General features: G+C 42.4%; 3 protein-coding genes across 4 annotated transcripts; 2 read left to right on the top strand and 1 right to left on the bottom strand.

Annotated features, from left to right (window-relative positions):
* Nucleotides 1-1,892: 1,892 nt before the first annotated feature.
* On the top strand, nt 1,893-4,547 carry LOC146276838 (4-galactosyl-N-acetylglucosaminide 3-alpha-L-fucosyltransferase 9-like). The gene is made up of 2 exons (XM_084701875.1): nt 1,893-1,961; nt 3,374-4,547. The coding sequence occupies exon 2, from the start codon at nt 3,376-3,378 to the stop codon at nt 4,534-4,536; it is 1,161 nt and encodes a 386-aa protein (XP_084558001.1). The 5' UTR covers nt 1,893-1,961; nt 3,374-3,375; the 3' UTR covers nt 4,537-4,547.
* Nucleotides 4,548-4,741: 194 nt separating this feature from the next.
* cdnf (cerebral dopamine neurotrophic factor) lies at nt 4,742-22,111 on the bottom strand. The gene is made up of 4 exons (XM_084701876.1): nt 21,938-22,111; nt 7,217-7,344; nt 6,946-7,087; nt 4,742-5,457 (listed from the first exon to the last, which is right to left on the bottom strand). Exons 1-4 carry the CDS (start codon nt 22,008-22,010, stop codon nt 5,285-5,287), a joined length of 516 nt encoding a protein of 171 aa, XP_084558002.1. The 5' UTR covers nt 22,011-22,111; the 3' UTR covers nt 4,742-5,284.
* A 121-nt stretch (nt 22,112-22,232) lies between these two features.
* Nucleotides 22,233-25,909, top strand: hspa14 (heat shock protein family A (Hsp70) member 14). Of its 2 annotated transcripts, none has more exons than XM_084701874.1 (14): nt 22,233-22,301; nt 22,641-22,721; nt 22,865-22,933; nt 23,043-23,091; nt 23,237-23,339; nt 23,466-23,556; nt 23,675-23,779; nt 23,893-24,054; nt 24,199-24,354; nt 24,447-24,549; nt 24,630-24,845; nt 24,927-25,088; nt 25,576-25,643; nt 25,737-25,909. In XM_084701874.1, exons 3-14 carry the CDS (start codon nt 22,902-22,904, stop codon nt 25,816-25,818), a joined length of 1,329 nt encoding a protein of 442 aa, XP_084558000.1. In that variant the 5' UTR covers nt 22,233-22,301; nt 22,641-22,721; nt 22,865-22,901; the 3' UTR covers nt 25,819-25,909. The 2 variants fall into 2 exon arrangements, with proteins under 2 accessions (XP_084558000.1, XP_084557999.1); XM_084701873.1 differs by having other exon boundaries at nt 22,865-22,947.
* The last annotated feature ends 49 nt before the right edge of the window (nt 25,910-25,958 follow it).

Genomic DNA, 25,958 nt, shown 5'->3' with positions numbered 1-25,958 from the left:
CATCCATTTCTGCGGCAGCAGTCATTAATGTCTCTTTGTCATCTAATCATCATCATCATCCTTTGATAAAAAGCATTCTGTTGAGGGAAATTGCTACTACAAGTTGAAATAGGCACCAATTGATATTTAAATTTTGTATCATGTTGAATATGATTAAAACCATGGTGACGTCGAGGCTACAATCACAAGCATAGCCTATGAGCAAAATATGCATTACCTGTTCGTAGTATGTTTTATATATGTAATATAACATTGAACATGCTATTTCTAAGTCCACCACTTTTTCTTCTGTAATATTAACGGACAGTGGGGTTAAATGTTCGATGTATGGACTGGCTATTGAATTTAAATAGTAAATGCATTCGGCAGCAATTGTCTCCCACGCCAATTAGCTAAAGGCTTTTTGTCGTCGGTTGCCATGGTAAATCCTAGTATCAGAGCTCAATAGATGTTGGCTTTTGGTAGTATTCATGCACGCGGTAAATTTAGAGTTGCCATACTCCGAGTTGAGTTAACAAATTCATATCAGCTTTTCTGGAAACAAATTTTTCGGAGTTTCCCATGTTAGAGTAACTCAACTCAGAGTTCAGGCTTAATCTCAGAGTTTGTTAAACCCGCTACCTGGAATACCCCCCTGATCGACATCGACACAAGTGTAGGCCTAATAGACCGGGGAGAAGTTCTATTTTGCAACCGACATGCAGTTGAGCCTGCTTGACAGGTATGTGACGTAGGGTGATAATTGGTCTATTGCTTAAGTCAGGGGGCGGCAACCCAAAATCTTGAAAGAGCCAAAAAAAACAAAAACAAATCTGTCTGGAGCCGCAAAAAAATTAAAAGCCTTATAAGCCTTAAAATGAAGGCAACACATGCTGTAAGTGTCTATAGTAGCTATATTAGCCTATTATTTCACCCCCAGTGGAACTCTGGTGGAACTGCAACCAAATTCGGTACAATGGGGCTTAATAGGGAGTGGCAAGGCTCTCCTTAAACAGGCTCTGGCAACAGCCACTGGCAATGGCACTACGCCGAACTGAAAGAAACGTGTGTCGCAGGCTATGACGTAAATCTTTGTTGGCAGAACAAAGCAGAAGCAGACAGACAAAGGAGACAGAACAAGCCGCGGGTTGCGGACCCCTGGCTTAAGTATAACACACCAGACAGGCTCAACCAGTCGATCAAGCTCTCTTAATGGGCCTCATTCTCGAACGCAGTTAAGAAGAATTTAAGAAGGAATTTCTTCTGAATTGGATTTAGGAAAATATTTGACATTCATGAAAGTTTTCTCATCTGGGATTTGTTCTGAACTTCAGAAGACTTTCCGAACTCGAAATAGCAGTCGTAAATCGTCCAGAGTTGTCTCAAATGCGATTCCTTAAAAAGGAACTATTTTAGCACAACTATTTTGCACTCAAATAAAGGCCCCAAAAATTTGCATTGCGCGCTCGCATTAACTCCGAAACTAGCAGAGGGGGGTTGGGGGGTGGGGTGGTGGGGGGTGGTGGTGTAACCAATGTTAGATACTCTGAGACCTTAAGGAACAGTGTGAAATACACCAAAAACCCAGTGATACGATAGGGAAATTGAATATTTGCATAAAAACATTTGATATAATTTGGGTCGCAATGGTTTGTCATTTTGAAAATGTGGGTGGCAAAAAAAAAAATGAAAACCTGTGCTAAATGACTAAATGTATAACGACAAATGCCTAAAAGGAACCTAAATCCTCAGAGACAATGATTAGGCCTAAGATTATCATGACCTTTACTCCAATAATTTTCTATCCCATCCCTGTCCACCCCCTTTTCACCTGACAGCCAGTCACAACCATTTTGATCTCTGTACCAAAGTGACAGAATGTATTCACTCACTCGTGTTCTTCACTCGCTCTTGCATGATATTCCCTGGACAGAAGTATAAAGGACCCCTTGTTTTTCTACTTGAGCCCTTTTCATAATAAGGTGAGGTTAATTACATCTTAGTTGGTGGTGGTGGTGGTACAGTTATACAATTTAATTTAAAACTGTAATGCATATGCTTGAAAGTACACAAAAGCAGACACTTTAAAACAGTGTTTCCCAAACTTTTTTTTCTGGGGACCCATATTTTAAAAGTCACAAGCCTTCGCAACCCAAGCCGATAGACATTATTCGTAAATCACAAAGTTAAGGTGGATTTGACCATTATTGAACAATAATGAGGATATTCTATTATTTCATTGTTATTTCAGAACTTGTAGGCCTACTGCCATTGTAAATAAACTATCTCAGACTGAGTGATCACTTCTCGCTGAACAATTAATATTTAAAGAAGTTATACAATACGTGCCTAATTGGACATTAAATATAGGCTATTAAAAAAAACATATAGCCGCTTTCTTCTTATTTTCAACATTCAATTGTGCCAGAAATATTGGAACAAAATATGTAATAATTACAAAAAGATTATTTTTTCAAATTATACAAAACAAGTTGTACCATTTCAACATTGCTAATGTGATAGGTATACCTGTCTGCGTTTTAGTATCGCGTTCCAGTCCGTGGTGCAGGAGGAGAGCGCAACACACATATCAGGCGCAACATTCTGTTTTTGTGCTTTGTCTTCATTTTTGTGAGCACAGAAAATCCCAATTTACACATGTACGTGGTAGTGAAAAGAATAAGCATAGAAATACTGGCCCTACTGAGGTCAGGATATTCTGACGAAATGCTTATCCAGCATGACGATAAGGTAACAGATCTATAGGGTCGTCGCAGCTCAACTCGGTTTCTTCTGCAGGATTAAGCATCAACTCAAGCAAAGTATCAGGACTCTCAAATTCGAAGGGATTTTGCATCCTACTTTTATCATTCAGAATGGCATACCTCTCTTTTGGAAAATAGCGATCAAAGTTCTGAATAAGCGCAGACGGCTGCTGGTCTTTCAAATAGGGGAAGCTCATTTTCGGCCTAAATCATATATATTTTACATTAATTCTCTAGTTCACTGGCTAGTTCACCCCATACGACACTAGCCTAGCCTACTGTATATTTACTTGTATTCATTTAGAACGTCAACTGTTAATACTACAACATTTGCCTATTTACTTCCCGTTCAATAAAAGTCCAGTCTTGTTTTTCTTCTCACAAGCTTGTTATATAGGCTGTTTGTGTTGTTTTCTTAAATAGTTTTAAATCAACATCTTCAAATTCAGTTAATTTACAGATGACATGTGTGTTGCTGGTTTTAGTTGATTTTTATTTTTCAGAGCAGATCTAGATCAATTACTTTACAGCAGTTACACCAGGGTTTTTGAATTAATATTATTATTGACACTGTTTATTGTTTATAATGTATATCGATAACCTTCATAGGTATTTTCCATCTCATACAGGTATGATCAAAGAAACAGTACTACGACCTGCTTTGGTTAGCAGTCTTGTGGCAGTGTGCTTCCTTGTTCTCTTCAACATGTACAACAACCCTAACATCCTCTCCTACTTTTCAAACAAGATGTTTGAGGGAAAAGCATTTTATGTCAGTCCAGACATGCAAAATCAAGAGGGGAATCAAACTAAGGTCCCCAATCAAACCGCACCACATTCCCAGAAAGCAGAAAAGCAGAACTTTCAAGTCATCTCCAGAGACGACAATCCAGAACCGGACACTATTCTCTTGATCTGGATGTGGCCATTTGGAAGTTCTTTTGACATTCACTCATGTGCTGATTTTGACATTCAAGGCTGTCACTTGACCGACGACAAGAGCCTTTATAATAAGGCACACGGTGTCCTCTTTCATCACCGGGACATTCATGGAGATCTGGGCAATATGCCACAAGAACCACGACCCTGGTTCCAAAAATGGGTTTGGTTTAATGCTGAATCACCAGCCAATTCTAACAAATGGCCAAAATGTGACAACATTTTTAATCTGACCACAAATTATCGACAGGATTCCTCTGTGCCTGTTCCTTATGGTTCCTTAGTTGAGGTAACAGGTGTGGAAAAACCCTTTGAGCTGCCAACGAAGGATAAATTGGTATGCTGGATTGTGAGCAACTGGAACCCATCCTACAGAAGAGTTCAGGTCTACACTGAGCTGAGTAAGCATGTCAAAGTAGAAGCCTATGGACGACACTTTGGTAAGTATGTAAACAACGAAGACTATACAAAAACCATTTCTGGATGCAAATTTTACCTGTCCTTTGAAAATTCAATCTTCAAAGACTATATCACTGAGAAGTTGTACAATGCCATGAGTTTAGGAGCAGTCCCAGTAGTTCTGGGCCCATCCAGGCAAATGTATGAAAACTTCATTCCACCGGACTCTTTTCTTCACGTCGATGACTTCCCCAATGAAAAAGAACTGGCAGATCGGCTACTTTTCCTTGACACTAACGATGAAGAGTACATGAAGTACCACAGCTGGAGGAAGAACTTTAAAGTTAAGACAGGCCAATTTGGACTAGAACATGCATGTCGATCATGTCATCACATTAGATGGAATAAACAATACAAAGCTATTAACAATCTGAATCAATGGTACTGGGGCTGAACAGGCTGCTTGTGGTGACCATAATTTTTTTAGCACACTTTCAAAAGGGTTTGAATGTTGGGATAAACATAATACTTTAAGGCTTATATTGCCTGAAGGCCTCGGGTATTTGTGCTTGTATCATAGACAAGCTTAGTAATATGATTCCAACATTCAAATCAGACAGAATGCAGCTATAAGTATTGTTGACCAATATCATGACTTTTATAGGTATGATTGCTATATACAACACACTTAAATTATTATTTGATAAATGTTTCCGTAGAACTCCATGAAGGTTCACTGTGGTTATGTAACTCCAGTTATATGCCTGTAGTTGAGACAAATATAGTCAAAGTTATAACTGGAAAATTCAGATGTGATGTTACCTACTGTGCAGCTGGGTAATTTCCAAGGTACAAAAGTTACATTTGACATCAGAAACAGTCACAACTGGATGGGCTTTATATTATTGTCATTTCACATTGTTAATCTATTTGTTTCACAATTCAATGTTATAATCACAAAGCAATGTCATGCAGCACATTGCTACTGTTTGAGCTATTCCAAATCAACAGCAACTTTTGTTTTTCACATGAACATTTTAAAAGACATCTGGTTTGTATAAGGATTATTGAAATATAAGGATTTAACCACATATTTATGATAAAAGCATAAGTGTTAAAGTTATCTGAACCCTTTGTGTTGATGTTACCCTTTGAGAAAATAGTGGGAGCCGTGTCACTGTTCGTTTGTGTTTTGGTGTGTGTCACAGTTCTATGGTGTGTAAGTGGAACGGAGCTCTCTCCTGGATAAGACGTATGTATTCGTGTTTTTCCAGACAGCCACGACACTCCTCTCCCCAGGACGCCAAAACTCTCCTCAGTTCAGCAACACGCACCCTTGACAAACCAGCGCTGCTTAGGTCCCACAGTTGTTGCTCTACACAAGAAAACACAGATAAAACACAGTGACCTGTTTAGCCGGTTCAAATTCCCACACCAAACCAGTATTTCTGCTTATGTATCAATGACAGCCTACTGGAAATGGAAAATTCCATCACCATTTGTTGAAGATCCTGCCCGGCATGAAAACGGGTCAGGGGTGAAAAAGGTGAGAAGGATATTACCCCTCTAAGGGGTGCATGCTCCCCCATAAGAAATATTTAAATATTCCATATTTTAAAGCATCAATCTGATGCATTTTGAGATACTTTTTTTGCCAACCTGGGGAGAGCTGGAGAAACGTAACTTAAGCCATAGTAAAAAATTATTATGGCCTCCTTACTAAGTATTATGCAAGCCATTTCATGCCAGCCTGTCACTGGGTCTAACATTTACAGTATGTGAGGCACAATATGGTAAGGGCACCACAAATGGCTTAATGCATAACCCCCACAAGAGATGGTGGACATGCTGTAACTTAACTCGTCTACTCTTCCATCATGATTGACAGCCAATACAAGTACCAGCGTACTTTGAAATCAAAATGCGTATCCACTTCACTAATTGCGTACAGGTTGGCAGGTCTGCTTATTGATAGAACGGCATGGACGGACTGGGAGTAAAAATAGGCCCCAGCCTTTGATTCAGACCGGCCCACCAGAACCGGTCCAGTATACGCCACCACAGCGAGCGCCCTGCTAATGCATCCAATTTCTGTGCCTGATGTGATGCTAGTTAGGGACTTACTAATGTGAGCACGCGCGTGCGAGCAAATCTTTTGGGATGATTTGACTGAAAAATAGTTTTTGGAGCTTGAAACAAACATAGCCATTTGTACAATTGGTAAAACGTTGCCAACACACCGCATGGGGCATGATACTTAACCTAACACAGGAAAGAGAAGAACCGTTTGAAACGTTTGCTTGGCGTTTATGGACCGGGTTTTATGAATGCTCTGGAATCAATAACCCAGACCACGACAATGCAGTGTTGCTTCAGCTTCTAAAAGAAAATGCAGGCACTCACGTCCAAAAGGCAATCGCAGTCGGATCAGGCCCACCTCAAAATACATTTGACGCCATTGTTAGATGGGTAACAGACATGGAACGCTGCTAGATTAACATGCAGGGGCAGGTTGCAGCCACTAACTGGCTAACTGAAGGGCAACAAACAGTGAGGAATTACAAGCCTATACTCGGTCTGAAGTTAATTTTTCTTCATGCAATTATTCATTTGATGCAGATCCTGCCTGTCATAACATTGGTGGCACACACAAAGAGAGATTAAAATGGGAAACCTGGGTTGACCTCGGAGTTGATAACACCATTGTGATACTGCTTAGCACGATTGTGGTTGTTAAGCTTTGTTGAAGCAATAATTTATACTGGGCGTGTTGAACTTGCATGTAGTAAAGGGCCTTGACAGGTAATTAATTTAGGTATTTACACAAACATCCACACACACACTTATCTCTTTATCTGTGTACCATATCTCAGCTGGCAGATCTGTGTATCTGTGTTGCTAAGCCGTTGGCAGATCTTCTCTACAGGTACATGAGAGGAAAGAGGGCGGGAAACAGAGCCGGTGACACGTGTCGCTGCATCACTAGTGGCTCCCAGGTAGTAACACTTGTGACACAAAAAGGAAGCCAAAAGATTTGGTCAGGGCAGTCTTAAAGCGAGTAAATTTTTCTGTAAAGGCGGGCATATCACTGTAATGGGGCATACAACCGTGTTTATGTGTGTGCGTGCTCTTACCAGTCTCCCCTCCTTCCCTTGGGCAACAGCACAGGTCCTCAATAACTCCTCCTCTACCAAGGCTGGACTCAGCTCTCCATGAGCAGAGGTCAAGGTTTTGTAGATACGCTGCAGAAAGCCAACACACACTAGAGAAACAGTTACAGTTATGTATAACACATGTTGATACAAGGTTTTATGTCAAATGTATGTTTCGGGGCAGGCGCTAGGTTTCTATTTTATAGGGGGCATAAATAAATAATTGAATGTTTAAATACTTTAATAAATAATTATATAATACAAAGCTTAAATAAATGACTAATTGAATGCCTAATTGACATACCAAATGTATACATTACAAATTAAATGACATTTAACATATAAATGTTAAAAATTTTTGTGTGTATATATACAGATTTACATTTTCATGTGTTCACATTTATTTATTTATCCTTTCAACTATCCACGTTGTACCTTGTTGCAGCAAAATAAATATTTTGTCCCCCCTCAAAAGTCAGTGAGTTAAAGACGATCGGTGAATGAACGGTATTACACACCAGACAGGCTCAACCAGTCGATCAAGTTCTCTTCGATACAGACAATAGTATTAACCATGGGCGTAGATTTAGGGGGGGACGCTAGGTACTTGTCCCCACCAACATTTGAAAATGACAAAATTGTCCCCACCAATATTTTAGCGAATTGCGCTGCTATTTGGATCGATTCCGACGGCCAGGACTCGACAGTGCAAGAAACGCCATAATTTGATTGTCTGAAAATCCGAAGGGGGAGGGTTATCTGACACGCGACACGCACGGGAAGAAGCACATGCTACATTGCTTGCTTGCACTGGCAGTCGCTGACAAGCTAGCGGGTTTGTCGGCGACAACGGTACAGCTAACTTATTAGTGCTGTCTGCCAACAATACATATATAAAAGGCCAGAGTAACACATTTTAATATTCCCTTTGCCCTTCAGCATGTACATGTTTGCCCCTTTTTGTGCTTTGTAGAAATGCCTCCACCCAAGAAGAAGAAAGGGGACATACGAAGCTTTTTCAAAAAGCAGTGTAAGTCAGGCTAAATAACTAGCCATGCTAGCAATGGTAGTGACCAGGCTTTCAAATGCAGATTCTACTGTGGAAAAAGTATTAACATTTATGCATTTATTAACTGGTGATATTATATGTTACCCAGGGTATTGTTAGAGCTAAACCTAGCTTTTGTAGCTAATCTTTCAACCAAGGTTAGGAGTCTAGCCTCGGGCAAATTCACAGTTGATGGACTGTCACTGCATTGCTAGACAGGTGCTGGAAAAAACAGTTGGCAATGTGAATAAGTTAACACTGTTGGTTATTCAAATATAATGAATCATTATTTGATTATTAATAAAGCAATATAGTACGAGTGCGAGTGGGGTTGTTGAGGAATATACCACGGGTGGTGTTCGGCCGTAGCCACGAGGCCGGAGGCCGAGTGGCGTAGGCAAAAATAATTGTTTTATAAAACAATGTTATAGTCAACCAATTAAGATTTAAATACAGCTATTGATAAAAAAAATCTTCATTTTGCCATTATTCCTCCGCAGCGAAAAAATAGTTCCGGTGTCAACGTCAGCTGAGCTATTAGCCCGAAAGCTAACGTTATGCTAGCAAGATTCAAAGGCAATAACATTGTGTACGGTTGACAAACAGTAAATATAATTTTACATTATGTTTGACAGGAAGATTTGCTAGCTAACCAGCCATGTCACTATCCCAAAATCAATATCAAGATTTTCACGAACAAAGTATCGGCCATACTAGTACTAGGCTACAGTACGGCCGCAGCCTGTTGAGCAAGTTGAATAGCAAATTGATGTGAGATGACCGCATCAAAGTGGACATTTTCTCCAAACTGTAATTATAATTTGACAGTATGTTTAACGACAAGTCTAGCCAGCTATCTAGCTATGTCATTGTCCCCAAATAAAATCCAGATTTTTAAGAAGAAAATAATTGGCCAAGTGTAGAGTTGCTGCTACTGTACTGCTGTCGTGTCGGCCGCAGCCCGTCTGAAGTAACCTAGATTGAGCGAGGTCAATATATAACGGGATGTGAGATGAGCGGAATGTACTGACACAGTACATTCTGAAACGAAACATTTTTCAAATACGTTATAAAAATATTGAAGTCATTGTTGTAAGTACTATACAAGTTAGCTTGTTAAAGTCTTTCAAATTGTAAATGGAGGCTTTGACTCGTCCCCGTTGTTATGGTTACTTATTTGTATCAACGCGAATGTTTCATCGCAGAGTGATTTTTTATTGGAGTGAAAAGTCAGAGTGGGTTATTGTCAGATAATTCAACTCATGGAACGTCTCTCGTCCAATCAGAAACAGCCATTTAAGTCGAAAAAACCCAATTGTTTTATAATGTCCAAATAACACTGCATACAATATGGTAGGAGGGTTAAACTTGCTAGCCATAGGATAGGCTGAATGAACCATTTTGTATGCAGGAAAGACAGCATGAAAACACTCCTGATATAGAGCAGGCTGAGGAAACAGCATCAGGGCTTCAGGTGAGGTTGATAGGTGGATGTCCCCACCAAGTCTGAGACCAAACCTACGCCCTTGGTATTAACCAGGGCCATAGACAAAGGTCTATTGTCTGTTCTTTATACCATGGTCTGGGTGAATACACGATTCTGACTGCAGGGGTGTACATTACAGGGTGATAACGGACACCTAGTGCGTCATTGCAGAAAAACTGTCTTTTCACCGTTCTAAATTATTCCGCTGGCTACACAGGAGCCTGTACAAAATATCTGAAATAAGTAACCATAACAACAGTGACGTGGTCAAAGCCTCCATTTACAATTTTGAAAGACTTAAACAAGCTAACTTGTATTTACAACAATGAGTGACTTCAATATTTATTTTAACCTATTTGAAAAATGTTTCTTTTCTGAATGTAGTGTGTCAGTGTCACGCAACCACTCATCTCACATCACATTCGTTATTCACCTCGCTAGTCAATCTTCAGACAGGCTGTGGCCAACACGACAGTAGCAGCAACTCTACACATAAAAACATTGATTTTATTTGGGGACAATGACATGGCTCGATAGCTGGCTAGTCTTGTTGTTAAACATACTGTCAAATTATAGTCAATGTTTGGAGAAAATGTTCATTGATGCCATCATCTCACATCCATTTGCTATTCAACTCGCTCCACAGGCTGCGGCCATACTGTAGGCCTACTGTAGCCTAGTACTCGTATATGGCCAATATTGTTAGTGAAAATCTTGATATTGATTTTGGGACAGTGACATGGCTGGTGGGGGTGGGCCCCTCCTTGAGTCACCACCTTACCGCGGTGGAGGGGTTTGCGTGTCCTAGTGATCCTGGAAGCTATGTTGTCGGGGGCTTTATGCCCCTGGTAGGGTCACCCAAGGCAAACAGGTTCCAGGTGAAAGACCAGACAAAGCGTGGCTCAAAAAAACAACCATGAAGAAAAACATTAATGGTTCTCAGTTGCCCCTGCCCGGAAGCGGGTCACCGGGGCCCCCCCTGGAGCCAGGCCCGGGGGTGGGGCTCGATGGCGAGCGCCTGGTGGCCGGGCCTTTTCCCATGGGGCCCGGTCGGGCACAGCCCGAAGAGACAACGTGGGACCCTCTTCCAGTGGGCTCACCATCCGCAGGAGGGGTCATGGGAGTCGGGTGCAGTGTGAGACGGGCGGCGGCCGAAGGCGGGGGCCTTGGCGGTCCGATCCTCGGCTGCAGAAGCTAGCTTTAGGGACGTGGAATGTCACCTCGCTGGCGGGAAAGGAGCCTGAGCTGGTGCGCAAGGTAGAGAGTTTCCGGCTAGATATAGTCGGCCTCGCCTCGACGCACAGCATAGGCTCCGGAACCAGTCTCCTTGAGAGGGGCTGGACTCTCTTCCACTCTGGAGTTGCCCTTGGTGAGAGGCGTCGAGCTGGTGGAACGCCTCGGGGTCTCCCATGAAGAGCTGGTGGAAGTGTCCGGGGAGAGGGAAGTCTGGGTCTCCCTGCTTAGGTCGCTGGATGGATGGACATGGCTGGTTAGCTAGTAAATCTTATTGTCAAACATACTGTAAAATTATATTTACTGTTTGTCAACCGTACACAATGTTATTGCCTTTAAATCTTGCTAGCATTAACGTTAGCTTTCGAGCTAATATCTCAGCCAAGGGAAAGCCAGTGCTGGTTCCATGAGCTGAGCGGACTATAAAATATCAGAGTTGACTAACGTTAAAAAAACGTTACATTTCTTTAGCAAAACGCCTGAAAATATAAATTAATGTTAAAAAAAAAAAATCGTTGGCAAGTGACCATGGTATAAGCGGGATAATGCCCTTTGAGGTGTCCAATATCAGCTGATAATGGACGCGTCCGTTGCGCGTCGGTCGGTTTACGCCTCCACATCGTCCATTATCAGCTGATATTGGACACCTCGTCGGGCATTATCCCTTACGTATATCCCAGCATCAAATTATTGTTGGAATGCTGCTTCAGCATTCCAAGTATTGTTCTTTGAATCTTTATTCAACTTCTTCTTATTCTTCTATTTCTTCCGCGCCACCTTTCAGCGCCTTCTAATCTTCAGCTTATAAAACCATTCAGCTATCAAAAAATTCCGCATTTTCAGGCCATGACAGCTATATCTTTTCAGCTTTGAACCTCTTATGCTTGAATTAATATAAATCAATATTCATAATGATTTTTACATGGTTTTCCAATGGAGATTTTTTTCAAATCCTCTCAATCCTTAGCCTTGCTGCCAGCCCAACTTCTCCCCGCCCACAACAAAATTTGGTCGGGAAGTTGGGTCTGGAGGGTCTCGTATTGGGAACAACTACATAAAACCAGGATCGGGACGGACCAATGAAATTGCCAGGGCAGGCTTTATACGATGATGGACAGATGATCAACAGTAACGTAATCAACAACTTCACAAAAGAGCCCTTGGGTTGAATTCGTTTTCAACAAACAACATATTACGTTGCTCTGATTGGTTGTAGGTCTATCCAATTGAGCGAAGAGGCATTTGTTTTACGAGTTCGGTTGAAACATGCTCCGTAGTCACAGCCCAACGGAGAGTTTTCAGACTCATATTCTGACTAGAATTATGAGTATGACAACGTCAGGCTACTCAATCCTCTTAAACTTCTTTAACTTTCAAATCCTTCTTCTTCCTCAATCCTTCAGCTACAGCCACCATTTAAAACTTTAAAATGTTGACAAAACCCTAAACAATTATTTTTAAATCAGCTTTTTGATATCTATTCAACTTTTTTTAATATCACTGATTATGTTTCATACGTTTTTTAAACCGTTTCTGAGATGTACATGGGTGTCTACGTGAAAGCCTTGAGTGCAGACTGTAACGCTAAGAGTGGAGGGGAGCTTCCAAATCAGTTTCAAAAAGTATTTCTAGTTTGCCAGCATTGCCACAATTTTCGCTCTTCATGCTTCGTTTTTGGATCAATTGATAGCTAATTTTGTGCTGGTCATGGACAGTTGTCTGTGGAATGCAACAGACTTACACATTTGTTCACAGCCCCACGAAAGTGAGACAAAGTCAAACTCTCGCCCCATTGAGTCCAATGCAAATCTGGTGACAAACTCGTCAGAGAAGGCAAAAAGAAAAAGATTTAAAAACTGCCGGTAGAGTCGTATTTGAAAAACTGGTTGTTCTCATCCTTGATTGTGATAGGCTACATCGCGTTCCATGCCGTTGTAAAATCCAGCATAACCTCCCAGGTTGTCCTCATAACATTCTTTAACATTCCATATTACTGCGCATCGAATATTTCAACTTTGTAGTAGCGGAAGAATGACGGTTTATTATTAAACTATTTTGTTTCTAATTGTTTTTATTGATGAAACCATATCAAATATTTGTAGTAACAGTTTTAGAAAAGCAATAAGCCCCAAGAGGCCGTGGTTTACACTGATTTTAGAACAAGTAATGGGAGTTGTTAGGCACGACTCGAAGCGGAGTAAATAAACACTAGATGTCTTAGGGCGGCGTCTAGAATGTTCGCACATGGCGGCCATCTTGCTACAGACAACTCACTCACCCATAACATTGTGTTGATGCTACATGTACTTTTTAAATGACCATAACTTGCAAACATTTTTACCGGTTTTTAAACGGTTTGGTTTGTTATCAACGTCAGAGATGTCGCTATTCCACTGCATACTTCTATTTTTAAAAAATTACATTGCAGAATTATTTATGAGTATGCAGTGGAATAAAAATGCCCATGTTCCTGCGTCAAAATCTTTGCTGTCCAATTTCCGATTTTATTTCTGAAAACTGTCAGATACTCATGATAACTTAAGCTCAAAGTACATGTCATTGGTTAAGGGTTACTGGGAGGGGGAAATACATATATCGTCAGCAACGGGAGCCATTGTTTTCCGAGGCGGAGCCAGAGCGGAGACCATGGGAGATTGCCTTCTGTGTTAGATTCACAGCTTCGAATTGAAATCGGAGACGATATTATGAGTAAAGACAAGTTTCTTAATATGTGTTGTCAATATTGTTGATTAAAAGTCTAAACTTTTTACTTACGAAGAATTTGTTTGTGGGAGTGACATGAGTTATTTGAGCAAAGAATTACGTGTCCGGCTTGGCCGTTTTAGAAAGGCAGCTATGACAGTGTTAGCACTGTTTAGCAGCTTTCTGTGAAATTTGGAAAAACTACATGAACTAGCTAGATTATATAAACCATAAGCTAAATGTACGTGCCTTGTTTGGCCAATTCGGTCGATTGTGGAAGAAGTACAAGTACTATAGCGACTGCCCTGATGCCTACAGTCGGTGCCACTTGTGTACAATTCGCTGGCCAATGTTATACCAGTAATATCTGTTTTATTTCTACAATAGCATTTTTGTGGCAGTTGTGTCATCTAAGGCCGCGTTCACACTTTTTTAGAAAAAGCGCTGCCTTCAGCGCCTTTTTACATGCAACCCTATGGGAAAACGAAAAAGGCGGACGCCTTTTTTAAAAAGCAGCCGCCTTTTAAAAACTTCTAAAAAAGCGCTGAGCCCGACGCCTTTTTGAGTTCAATTCTCTCAACTTTTGAGAAAAAAGCTGGGTTACGTCAAGCGCCTTTTTGACAGCTGACCAATCAGGACGTGGAGAGTAGGTACGCGTAAATAGACCGAAAATAGACCAAGATGGACAAGGTACCGGTCGAACAACTTATAATTGCCGTTTCGTATTACGCAGAGTTATACGACATGAGTAATAAAAGATACGCAAACATACAAATAAAAGAGTCCATCTGGGAACAGATCGGTAGGTCTTTGGGTTTTTCTGGTAAGTACTGTACATCGTAAACTCTCATTCATATAGGCCTACTGTAATTCTATATACGATATAGAGCTAATGTAAAATGTAAATATTAATTGATATCGTAACCCCACCTATTTCCGCCCCAGCTATTAAACAAGTGACCAACAGTTTTAAACATTTATAGATCGAAAAATCTTAAACAATCAATCTATACATTGGCGGTGGGTGTCTAGATTACAACTGGTAGCTGACCTGTTTGGATTTCAACTGAAATGTGTGTTCTGTTTTGAGTAGTCTTATGCCAGGTTAATTTTTATCATAGGACTATCATGCAGTAAGAAGTGGAAATATTTGAGAGACAAATACAGGAAGGAGAAGAGAGAAGAGCAGGAGAAGGCCAGGAGTGGTGCGGAGGGGGGAGTCAAGAAGAAATGGAAATACCTTGACATTTTAGCATTCCTAGGGCCATATAATCAGGACAGGGAGACCCCCTCCAATTTTGATCTGTCAGTCAGCAACAGTTATACTAAATAACATTTGTTCAGAGACCGGACAGGTAATTAAGCAGGCTATTAGAAATGTGTCTTGCAGAAAATCTGTGTTTATGTATGGACCAGGGTGAGAAATGTACTTCAAAAGTAAACTTTTTTTAGGCTGGGGTTAATAAATGTATAAACCTGGAAAATTTTAATGTTCTAATAAGTGCTGTCATGGGCAGCCGCCACCCTCACCGACTGGTACACCAAGTCCTCACCTGGACCCTTCACCAAGAGCTACGTCTAGTGGCAGGGGGAAAAGGAAGGCCTCTCCAGATATGACCCCATACCAAGCCCAAATACTGTCTGGATTAGACCAAGCCCAGAACAAATATACAGAAAACGAACACTATCTCCTCAGTCTGGCTACCACACTTGACCGCCTTGATCCTCGAAAGCAAGCCATGGCAAGGCTTCGCTTTCAACAAGCCTTATTTGACATCGAATTCGGAGAGTAATCTATTCTATTTGTTGTTGTAATTATTATTGATTAAATTAAACCTATAATTATATTTACTTTACTTTAAAGAAGTGATATTTCTTCTTTACAATTTACTATTACTTGCAGTCATTATTGCAATTTACACTGCACCAGATTAATTTGTTCTTTAAATGATAACTCACAAGACCACACCTCAACTGAATCGGTTTTGAACAGTTTACTGAAGGAATGTGGGATGTGCAGGGGGCGGTTCTGCCAGGGCACTTGACCAGCTCCAGATGAGAAGTACTCTGTGAACTTGGTCCTGACAGTGATGGCCTCTCTGCTGGCGTTGTTGCTGCCAACCCTGGCAATATTCTGCATTCCAGAAGATGGTTCTGCTGGGCCAGTAGGTGCATCTGGTGAGCCTCCCTGCTGCAGAAAGTTGTAAAGTACACAGGTGGCCTTTACAGCTGACTTGGCCACGTGTGGTGACACACCAAGCACCCTCCGGTATAACCTCCATTGGGCTGCTAGGATGCCGAAGGTACACTCTACCATTCTCCTGGCATGAGAGAGGCGGTAATTAAACACTCGCTTTTCCCCACTAGCGTGCCCAGGGTAGGGGCGGAGGAGATTTCTCCGCAGGGGGAATGCCTCGTCGGCCAGGAAAACATGAGGAATAGGCCCCAAGTCCTCTGCTCCAGGTAGAAGGGCATCCCCAGGGAGGTTGAGGGTCCCCTGCCGCAGGGCAGACCCAAAGGCAGAGGAAGCTAATGTTTCTCCATCGCTGTTTTTGCCGTAGGCACCAATGTCGACCACCCTGACGCGGTAATGGGCATCAACTACAGCCAAAAGGACAATGGAGAATGTCCCCTTGTAATTATAATACAAGGAGCCGCTTAATGGAGGTGCCTCAATAACCACATGCTTTCCATCCATTGCACCAACGCAATTAGGAAATGCCCACATGGTTTGAAACTCCTGTGCTATCTTCCTCTACTCAGCCTCAGTGGGATAAGCCATGAACTCCCCAGACAGGCAGTCCCAAATGGCCTCACACACACTCCTAACTATCCCAGCCACAGTGCTAACTCCCACCCTAAAGTGGAAAGCAATGGACCGGTATGAGTCCCCTGTTGCTAAATACCTAGGAAAAAACATGAAAAAACATGGTTGTTAAAATGTGTATGACTTTACCCCCTCCTTCACATGGGTTCTCTCTATAACACACAGACACAGTCTCTCTCCCTCACATTAGTTAATGTTACCCACCTCAAACAAATGCAAAGACGCTCCTCTGGGCTGATGGTCTCCCTGAATTTTGTCTGCATCTTTGAGATGGCTGGTCCAATCCTCATGAGGAGGTCCTCAAACTGGCTCTTGTCCAGGCAAAAGAATGACTTGAACCTAGCATCGTCTAGGCGGAGCTCCTGGACCAGGTTGCGGAATGCCCCCTGCGACTCCCTACTGCGGAGGATTTCATGCACCCATAAACGGCGCCTTGGCTGTTCAACAACACCCTCCTCCTCAAATGCCAAAGCTATAGCAAGTAATTGCGTTTTATTCGCCATATGATAGCTGTCATAAAATAACGAACGGAAAACCAACAGAAAATACAATGTATCGCTAGAATGATTCCCGTTGTTAAGGTTACAGAATTCTCGTCAAAATAGCGCTTGACGTCACCCAGCGCTTTTCTGAAAAGGTGTTCAAAAGGCCAGTCTGAACGCGGCCTAAGTCAGTGTTATGGAATATGACATATCAAGTCTCAGTTCATAGCCGGGTATACACTAGCCTGGCTGCCAGCCCAACTTCTCCCGCCCACAAAAAAATGTGTTCGGGAAGTTGGGTCTGGAGGGTCTCATATTGGGGACAACTACAGAAAACCCAGAATCGGGACGGACCAATGAAATTGCCAGGGCGGGCTTTATACGATGATGGACAGATGATCAACCTGTATATATGTCTATGTGATCAACAGTAACGTAATCAACAACGTCACGTAAGAGCCCTTGGGTTAAATTCGTTTTCAACAAACAACATAATACGTTGCTCTGATTGGTTGTAGGTCTATCCAATTGAGCGTAGAGGCATTTGTTGTATGAGTTCGGTTGAAACACGCTCAGTACTCAAAGCCCAATGGAGAGTTTTCAGACTCATATTCTGACTAGAATTATGAGTACGACAACGTCAGGCTAGGTATACACCGGCCGGTGCAGTAGGCTAAACATGGGGCTAGGCTAGCTTGCGAGATACAATTTCAATACTAGTACAGTAATATCAAAGATTCTTGCTAAAAATGTCTCAACGTTGGTAAGATTCCATTCACAAAAAACAACAAATAGCACTGTAATGGTAAATATTACTTGTGAAAAGTAATCCCCTGAGCCCTATTTAAGATGGTTCGCCGATTAGAGCATGAATATGCTGCACAGTGTTGCGGCATCTTGTTTATTCTGCTGCTACGCTACTGGGAATTTGACCTTTCCAAGATGGCGGCTGCATTTCTCGAGCCCAGCAGCCAATGCGGCGTCTACTCTTTATTATGTCCAGAGAATGTCTAATATAGAGAGAACCATAGACATAATAAAGAATAGACGCCGCATCGAACGCTACCTTCTGGCGCTGACGAGACGTGGGGCCGCCATCTTGGAAAGGTCCGATCGCTCCACTCAGTGTAATCTGTTTGGTTGGGGCATTGAGCTGTCAGTGCATTTAATTAATCATACCGCACTGAATACCAAACGGATTTTCACACAGTTTGTTTTGCTGCAAAGGTCATACATGTAGCTATGATACAGGCCACATGTTTCGGCGTATTTTAATATTCATAGTGGGCCTTTCCTTTAAACCCTTTCCTGCCGGACCATTCAAATATGGGCATTAAAATGCCCATGGTTCCCGCGTCAATATCTTTGCCGTCCAATTGCCGATTTTATTTCTGAAAACTGCCAGATACTCATGACAACTTAAGCTCAAAGTACATGTCATTGGTTAGGGATTACTGGGAGGGGGAAATAAATGTATCATCAGCAACGGGAGCCATTGTTTTCCGAGGCGAAGCCAGAGCGGAGACCATGGGAGATTGCCTTCTGTGTTAGATTCACAGCTTCGAATTGAAATCGGAGACGATATTATGAGTAAAGACAAGTTTCTTAATATGTGTTGTCAATATTGTCGATTAAAAGTCTAAACTTTTTACTTACGAAGAATTTGTTTGTGGGAGTGACGTGAGTTATTTGAGCAAATAATTACAGTACGTGTCCGGCTTGGCCGTTTTTGATAGCCAGCTATGACAGTAGTAGCACTGTTTAGCCTCGATTTTAGCAGCTTTCTGTGACATTTGGAAAAACAACATGAACTTGCTAGATTACATAAACTATAAGCTAAATGTACATGCCTTGTTTGGCCAATTCGGTCGATTGTGGAAGAAGTACAAGTACGTAGCCTACTACTATAGCGACTGCCCTGATGCCTACATTTGGTGCCACTTTTGTAAAATTTGCTGGCCAATGTTTTCCAGTAATATCTGTTTTATTTCTACAATAGCATTATTGTGTCAGTTGTGTCATCTAAGTCAGTGTTATGGAATATGACTTATCAAGTCTCAGTTCATAGCCGGGTATACACCGGCCGGTGCAGTCATACTAGTAGTAGGGGGCTAGGCTAGCTTGCTAGCTACAATTTCAGTACAGTAATATCAAAGATTCTTGCTCAAAATTTCTCAACGTTGGTAAGATTCTATTTACAAAATGCAACAAATAGTACTGTAATGGTAAACATTACTTGTGAAAAGTAATCCCCTGAGCCCTATTTAAGATGGTACGCCGATTAGTGAATGAATATGCTGCACAGTGTTGTGGCATCTTGTTTATTCTGCTGCTACGCAACTAGGAATTTGACTTTTACAAGATGGCGGCCGCATTTCCCGCGCCCAGCAGCCATTGCGGCGTCTACTCTTTATCAGAGCCTGTTTAAGGAGAGCCTTGCCACACCCTATTAAGCCCCATTGTACCTAATTTGTGAATTCGAAAGGGGAGGCAAAAAAAAAAAAACACTGCTGACTGTTAGATTTTTTTAAAGTCGCCTTTCTGTTCTAAAAAGCTTTTGAAAATGTAATTGACGTCATACACATCGTACGACCAGAGCTACTGCTTTACGGCAAGCTCTGGACACTTACTTTTTTCTCTCAGGGCATCGACAACACAGCTGACAGGTTAGGCTCTTCCTGTCAATACACATGCTAGAAAGAGTTTTGGCTTGCTAATGTTGTTGCTAATGTTGCTAATGTTCTGACATTCTAATTCCGCCTCGGATGCCATCAAGCAAGAGCTCTGGTCGTATCAGTCCTTCACTAACCAATCAGCATTCATTAGCAGAATGCTAGAGGGGTTAAAGGCAACAATGACTCACCCTGTAAGAAATCAAAAGGACATAAGTACTCATTCATTCAACTTTCGACCTATAATCCATGTTGAACATGCAAAAACTACAATCAAATCGGAGATTTCTCAACAGCAATCAGGCAAAAGAGACAAATTTAGCCAGGGCGATTTTTACAATGTTAAGCCGAGGGTTCCCTCGCCTTGGTTGCATCAAATTCAGGGGCGTTTCTACACAGGGGCCTACATGGGCCAGTGCCCCTGTAAAAATGTCCCTGGCCCCCCCTGTGGCCCCCCTGAGCTGACAAAAAAAAGTATTTTCTGTTGTTTGTTTTTTTTTTTTTACACGTTTTTCTTCTTCTAGTAGTTATCGTGAACTGAAGAAGGGACATTGCAGCCTTTTTTATAAAAAAAAGTTAGAGAAACTGATATGCAGATTTTCTGTGTACATGTGTAGCTTAAGTATCTGTGAGGTCAAAGATCATGCAGAGAGATTCTCTCCGAGCAGAATAAAGCACACAGCCCTGACAGTTATGAGACTGTGAGGCAAATTATGCACAAAACAGAGCTTAAGTGATTAACGACCCATTCACCTGCTAGTATGCTCTAGTGTATCAATGTACTGACCACTGAAGCCCCGTTAAGGAAGCAATTCTGTGCATTCTATATCTGAACAGATCCAGTAACTGTATTTAAGCTCTCTGAAGAGAGATGTTTGTCACTCATACCATCAGTTTGTCTTGAACTGATTGTTTGATCCGGGTACTCGACTAATAAACCAAAAAATCAAACTCCATTTCATTGTCGTGACTCCTTCCGGCCTGCCTTCTTCAAAAACCTCCCTATCAGAAACATATCATAAAAAAAGTTAGAGAAACATATCAAGGTATTGAGAGAGTTGAGGAGCTGGAAGAGGGAGAGCCTGAGCCGTTTGTATGGTTTTAATGTAAAGCAAAATTAAAGTATTTAATGTTTAAATATCATTTGTTTCCGTTTTTAATGTGCCCCCCTGATTAAAAACTGCCCCCCCCCCCCCCTTGACCCCCCAGTAAAATTAGTCTAGAACCGCCACTGATCAAATTTATTTTAAACCAAAAACTATAACAATATATTTAACAAAAGGTAGAAGAAAAAAATCATATTGATCATTTAAATAAGAGTTTTAATAAGGCTTGATATGAAAACAGGCCAGGGCTGTTTACGGCAGGCAGCACAGACATATTCCTCTCATTTGGATTTGAGCAAAACACTGATGGAACCATCTGAGGCAGCTGTCACAGCCAACCTGAGATTTTGGATAAACATTAAGATTAATTTGTGGAATTATAGTGAATGATCAAACATTAGGAATGGCAAAAACTGTCACTGTCACCTATAATAATATTACCTCTTATTCAAAGAAATACCAATGCTTCATTATAAATGTGTCTACTAGTGAAAAGAGTTTTGTATTCAATACCAGTTTACAAGCTATTACCCAGTTAGTGTCGCCATCCAGATTGTCCACATCCCCGCACAGTTGGGGTGTGTCAGCTCTTATAGTCCCAAGATATGGGGGGGGGGGGGGGGGGGATTTCGGCAGGCATGAAAAACAGTGTTGCCAAAATACTCCCCTTCTAACTTTGAGTTTTTTGGCAACTAGTATCAAAAGCTTTTCCTGGCACAATTTGGAGTGCATGAGGAGCCACCAAAATGCATTTGGGGTGCGTCAGCTCTTATAGTCCCAAGATATGGGGATACACTGGATAAATGAAAGTATGAATAAATAAATGTGAACAAATGTAAATCTATATATACACACAAGCACATGTAACATTTATATATTTTGTGTCTCATTTAATTAATATATTGTATTATTATGTATTTATTTATGTATTTAATTATTTAGTTTTGGCCGCAAGAATCCTCCATTGGTTTCAAGGCTTCAATTGGTTACACATTCATTAACCTAGAAATTAGTAAATAATCTTCATCAATGTAATCTCTCAAGAAATAGCTTATTCTTGGTCGTTTCATAACTTCAACGCGGTCCCTTTGGCTCGCATTCACAGTCACAGCTATAAATACACTGTCATGCGTATAACTATCTCACCTTCACAGTCACCAGCAGCGGCAACAGAAACAGCTCCTAAACAATGCAGAACGATGAACGAGGAGAGAAACATGTCTATATGGTATAATGTATGATCTCTCTGTAAATAAGTTCAGTAATTTATGAACTTCAGTTTCCCATTACTACCACCTGGAGTCGCACAATAACTGAGCAGAGCTCACCACATAAATTACGACCTATTTTTGCTGACGTCTGTAATTGGCTGAATAAGGTGTCACTATTCTACGGCAATAATTCTGATTGGTTGAACTGAGAGAGTAACTTCTTACGTTAGTTTTCAGCAAGCATGGCAGCGATAGGGGTACACTTTGGATACACATGTGCCTGCGTTGCTATTTTTAAGGTAAGAACTGTTTGTTGTAACAAAGGTTTTGTTTGTAATCTTGGTCTGTGAAAGATATAATTGAAAACTGTTCATTTCAGTGTCCTAATACATACAAACGTAACTAGGGTATCTTGCTCTCTAATAGCTAGCTAGGCTACGCTACAGCCGGTGAGCTAGCATAGCTAGCTATCTTGCTCATTTACATCATGCCGATAAACGGATAAATTCCAGTTAGCTGATGCTAGCTATCAACAGACGGGCAGTGATCAGTTTATTTTCCACCGACAGTACCCTAAGAATACAAGGCGGTTTACCCGTAGGTCGGTTAATCCATCTGTGTTTTTGTAATCTTTCAAGGATGGACGGGCGGAAGTTGTTGCAAATGATGCCGGTGATCGAGTCACTCCAGCAGTGGTGGCATACAGGGACACTGAGCAGGTAACTGACTCCACCAACGTCTCTGGAAAACGAAGTTGGTTTATTAGGCCAGCTGGAATGTCCTACCGGTATTTACATAACATACGTTACTATTAAATTGAAAACAACCAGCACTCTTCAGTAAAGGAAAATTTCCCTTCTAGATTGTAGGCATTGCTGCCAAGCAGGGACGCATCCGTAATGCTACCAACACCGTTGTCAAAGTCAAACAGGTGCTCGGGAGAAAGTGAGAACCTGCACATGTTCTTGTCAGTTTATGTTTCTGAAACCCCATCATACACTACACCTCTGTACATCTAATTTACTGCCATCCCCTTGCAGTTTTGGGGACCCAGAGACACAGGCCCACAAAGCCGAGAGTAAATGTCCTGTGAGTATCAGACGGTGTGCTCAACTGCATCTCCCTGTTCTTGTCTTTGCAGTTTTGTGAAATGTAACCTTTTCATGAGTGTGTGTATAGACATAATTCCATGTGAACATGTGTGGGATTTTTGCTTCATTTTTTGGCCTGCCAGTTGGTAAATCGTGGAGAAAAGCCCTTTTATGAGATCACAGGGGACCAGACCAAACATGTGTCTCCTGAAGACGTGGCCAAACTCATTTTCCACAAGATGAAAGGTAACAAAATGGTGGATTCACACACAATTCTCTTCCTCTCTTTCAACAGGCTTTCTGTTCACTATTTCAACACGCTTTTTGGACCTCAGGGTGGATAATGGTTTCATGTGTTTGTCGTTTCCTCAGAGACTGCTCAGTCAGCCCTGGGCTCGGACGTCAACGAGGCCGTCATCACTGTTCCCTTTGAGTTTGCACAAGCTCAGAAAAGTGCCTTGAGGTAGGCAGAGCCATAGCTTCCAGTACCTCGGATTGGGTGATGCATTGCATAGTGAGTTTCACAGCTAATAACTTATTAGGAACTGCACTAACTGTGTGTGTATGTGTGTGTGACTCAGAGAGGCAGCTGAGGCTGCAGGGTTCCGTGTGTTGAGGCTGATCCACGAGCCAGCTGCTGCCCTGCTAGCCTATGACATCGGACAAGAATGCCCCTCCGGCAAAAGGTATAGTTTATTTACCTTAACCATTGTCGGAACATTCTGGACCTACAAACAAAAACTTTCTGGAAATTTCCCAGACCTTGCGTCCTTGGACTTCATCATGTTTTCCCTCACAGCCACGTCTTGGTGTATAAACTGGGAGGGACTTCACTGAGCGTGACGGCGCTGCAGGTGAACGGCGGAATGTTCCGGGTTCTCGACACGCTCACCGACCACAGCATCGGGGGGGAGAGCTTCACACAAGCCCTGGCCCAGCACTTGGCCGCCGAGTTCAAACGGTAACCTGCATCTATGCACACCCCTCGGCATGATATTGTAGGCTCTCTGAGTATGACATACACACACACACGCTGGCACACCAGCCAAACATCTGGACACAACCCTGATCTGTAACTCTCGACCTATGGGGCATCGGCAAACAGGTCATTCAAACAGGACGTGAGCGGAAATGCGCGCGCGATGATGAAGCTGATGAATGGTGCTGACTTGGCCAAACACTCCCTGTCCACGCTGGGCTCGGCCAACTGCTTTGTCGACTCGCTTCACGACGGCATGGACTTCGACTGCAACGTCTCCAGGTGCCTACGAATGAACAGTCCTGTCCCGCCCGGAACTCTTTGTTTCTACACCGGTCCACCCTGAATTGTTGTCGTGCGTTTCCTTTTTACAGGGCTCGTTTTGAGCTTCTCTGCTCCTCTCTCTTCAACAAGGGCATTCAGCCAATTAAAACCCTGCTGGACCAAGTTGGACTGTCAACAAGCGACATCAACAAGGTCAGAGCATGCGTCTTGGGAGGGGAAATGTAACTTGAAGGTTTGTTTCATAAATCACCACATTTGTGTATTTTTTCCAGGTTGTTCTCTGTGGAGGCTCAGCCAGAATCCCCCGCCTGCAGCAAATGATCCGGGACCTGTTTCCCGAAGTGGAGCAGCTCAGCTCCGCCCCTCCCGATGAGGTCATTGCTGTGGGCGCGGCCATAGAGGCAGGCCTATTGGCTGGCAGAGATAGCCCCTCCCCCGAGGACGAGTCTGTCACAGTGGATGCGTGCGCCGGCGACATACTAGTCAAGGTAACGCGTGAGCACAACCAACCGCAGTACCTGTGTCCTTCTGATCAACGGTTGGATAAAGCTCTGCTTTATACGCGACAGGAAGTGGATGAGTCAGGAGCGGAAGTGTTCAACGTGCTGCTCCCCTCCGGCACGCCCCTCCCTGCGCGACGCAATCACACCCTGACCGGGCAAGGACAGCTGTCATCCCTCTGCTTAGAGCTGTATCAGAGAACTGCTGAACAGCCTGAGAGACTAGCAAAGGTACACACACACACACACACACACACACACAGAGGACCTGGTGAAGGTTCAACAGAACGCATGTGAGAATAGGAAAGTTGTTCCTCACCTCCAAAGGAGAAACCTTGGTGCAGAACTCCTGCTGCCGAGTTCATGGAAGGAGGATCATTCGAAACTCAAGAAATCCAATCTTGGATAGGCCTAATCAGAACCATGTACATGGGTCTGGTCCTAATCATGTGTTTAGCGCTAACCAGCAACTCTTAGCTCACTCGGCTTACAAAATGGATGTGGTCGCAGCTATGGAAAATTTGCACTTAAAAAATGTTTGAAAGAAATGTATTTCTACGTGTGTTTTGATGTCATATCAATTTAGGCTACTTCTCATATTGTATAGTGCATGTCATGTGTGGACATGCAGTGTCTAGCTAGAATCCACTTTGTAGGGAGCCATAGGCTTGATGAAGTTGTCATGGTTCCAAACTCCTGGGTTTCTCTCGGCCCACAGATCGTGCTGAGAGACCTGGAGCCCAAGGAGGATAGTCACGAAATCGCCACCGTGGTAACCATGAAAAGGTACAGCCCCAGTTTCTGTCCCAACCCCTTTAACTCGTGTGTCTCTGTAGCGTGTAACTGTTGTGGGTCTGACCTCTCTCCCCCCCCCCCCAGGGACGGTTCTCTTCACGTCTCCTGTGTGGAGCCCAGCAGTGGAAAGACGGAAGCCGTCAGCATAGCAGCAGCCGCATCCTGAAGTCACCAGCCCACCCCATCCCCTGAACACACTCACTAACGCATAAGTAACAAGCTTTTATGATCGGTTAATAAACATTCTGAAAATCCAAGGTGTTCATCCTTATTTATACTTTTTTTTTCCTCAGTTCTGTGCGCATT

The sequence above is a fragment of the Hypomesus nipponensis genome, chromosome 7 (genome assembly GCF_054491055.1).
Source record: "Hypomesus nipponensis isolate SF chromosome 7, ASM5449105v1, whole genome shotgun sequence".
NCBI classification, from domain to species: domain Eukaryota; kingdom Metazoa; phylum Chordata; class Actinopteri; order Osmeriformes; family Osmeridae; genus Hypomesus; species Hypomesus nipponensis.
This window is presented reverse-complemented; position numbering and strand designations above follow the sequence as displayed.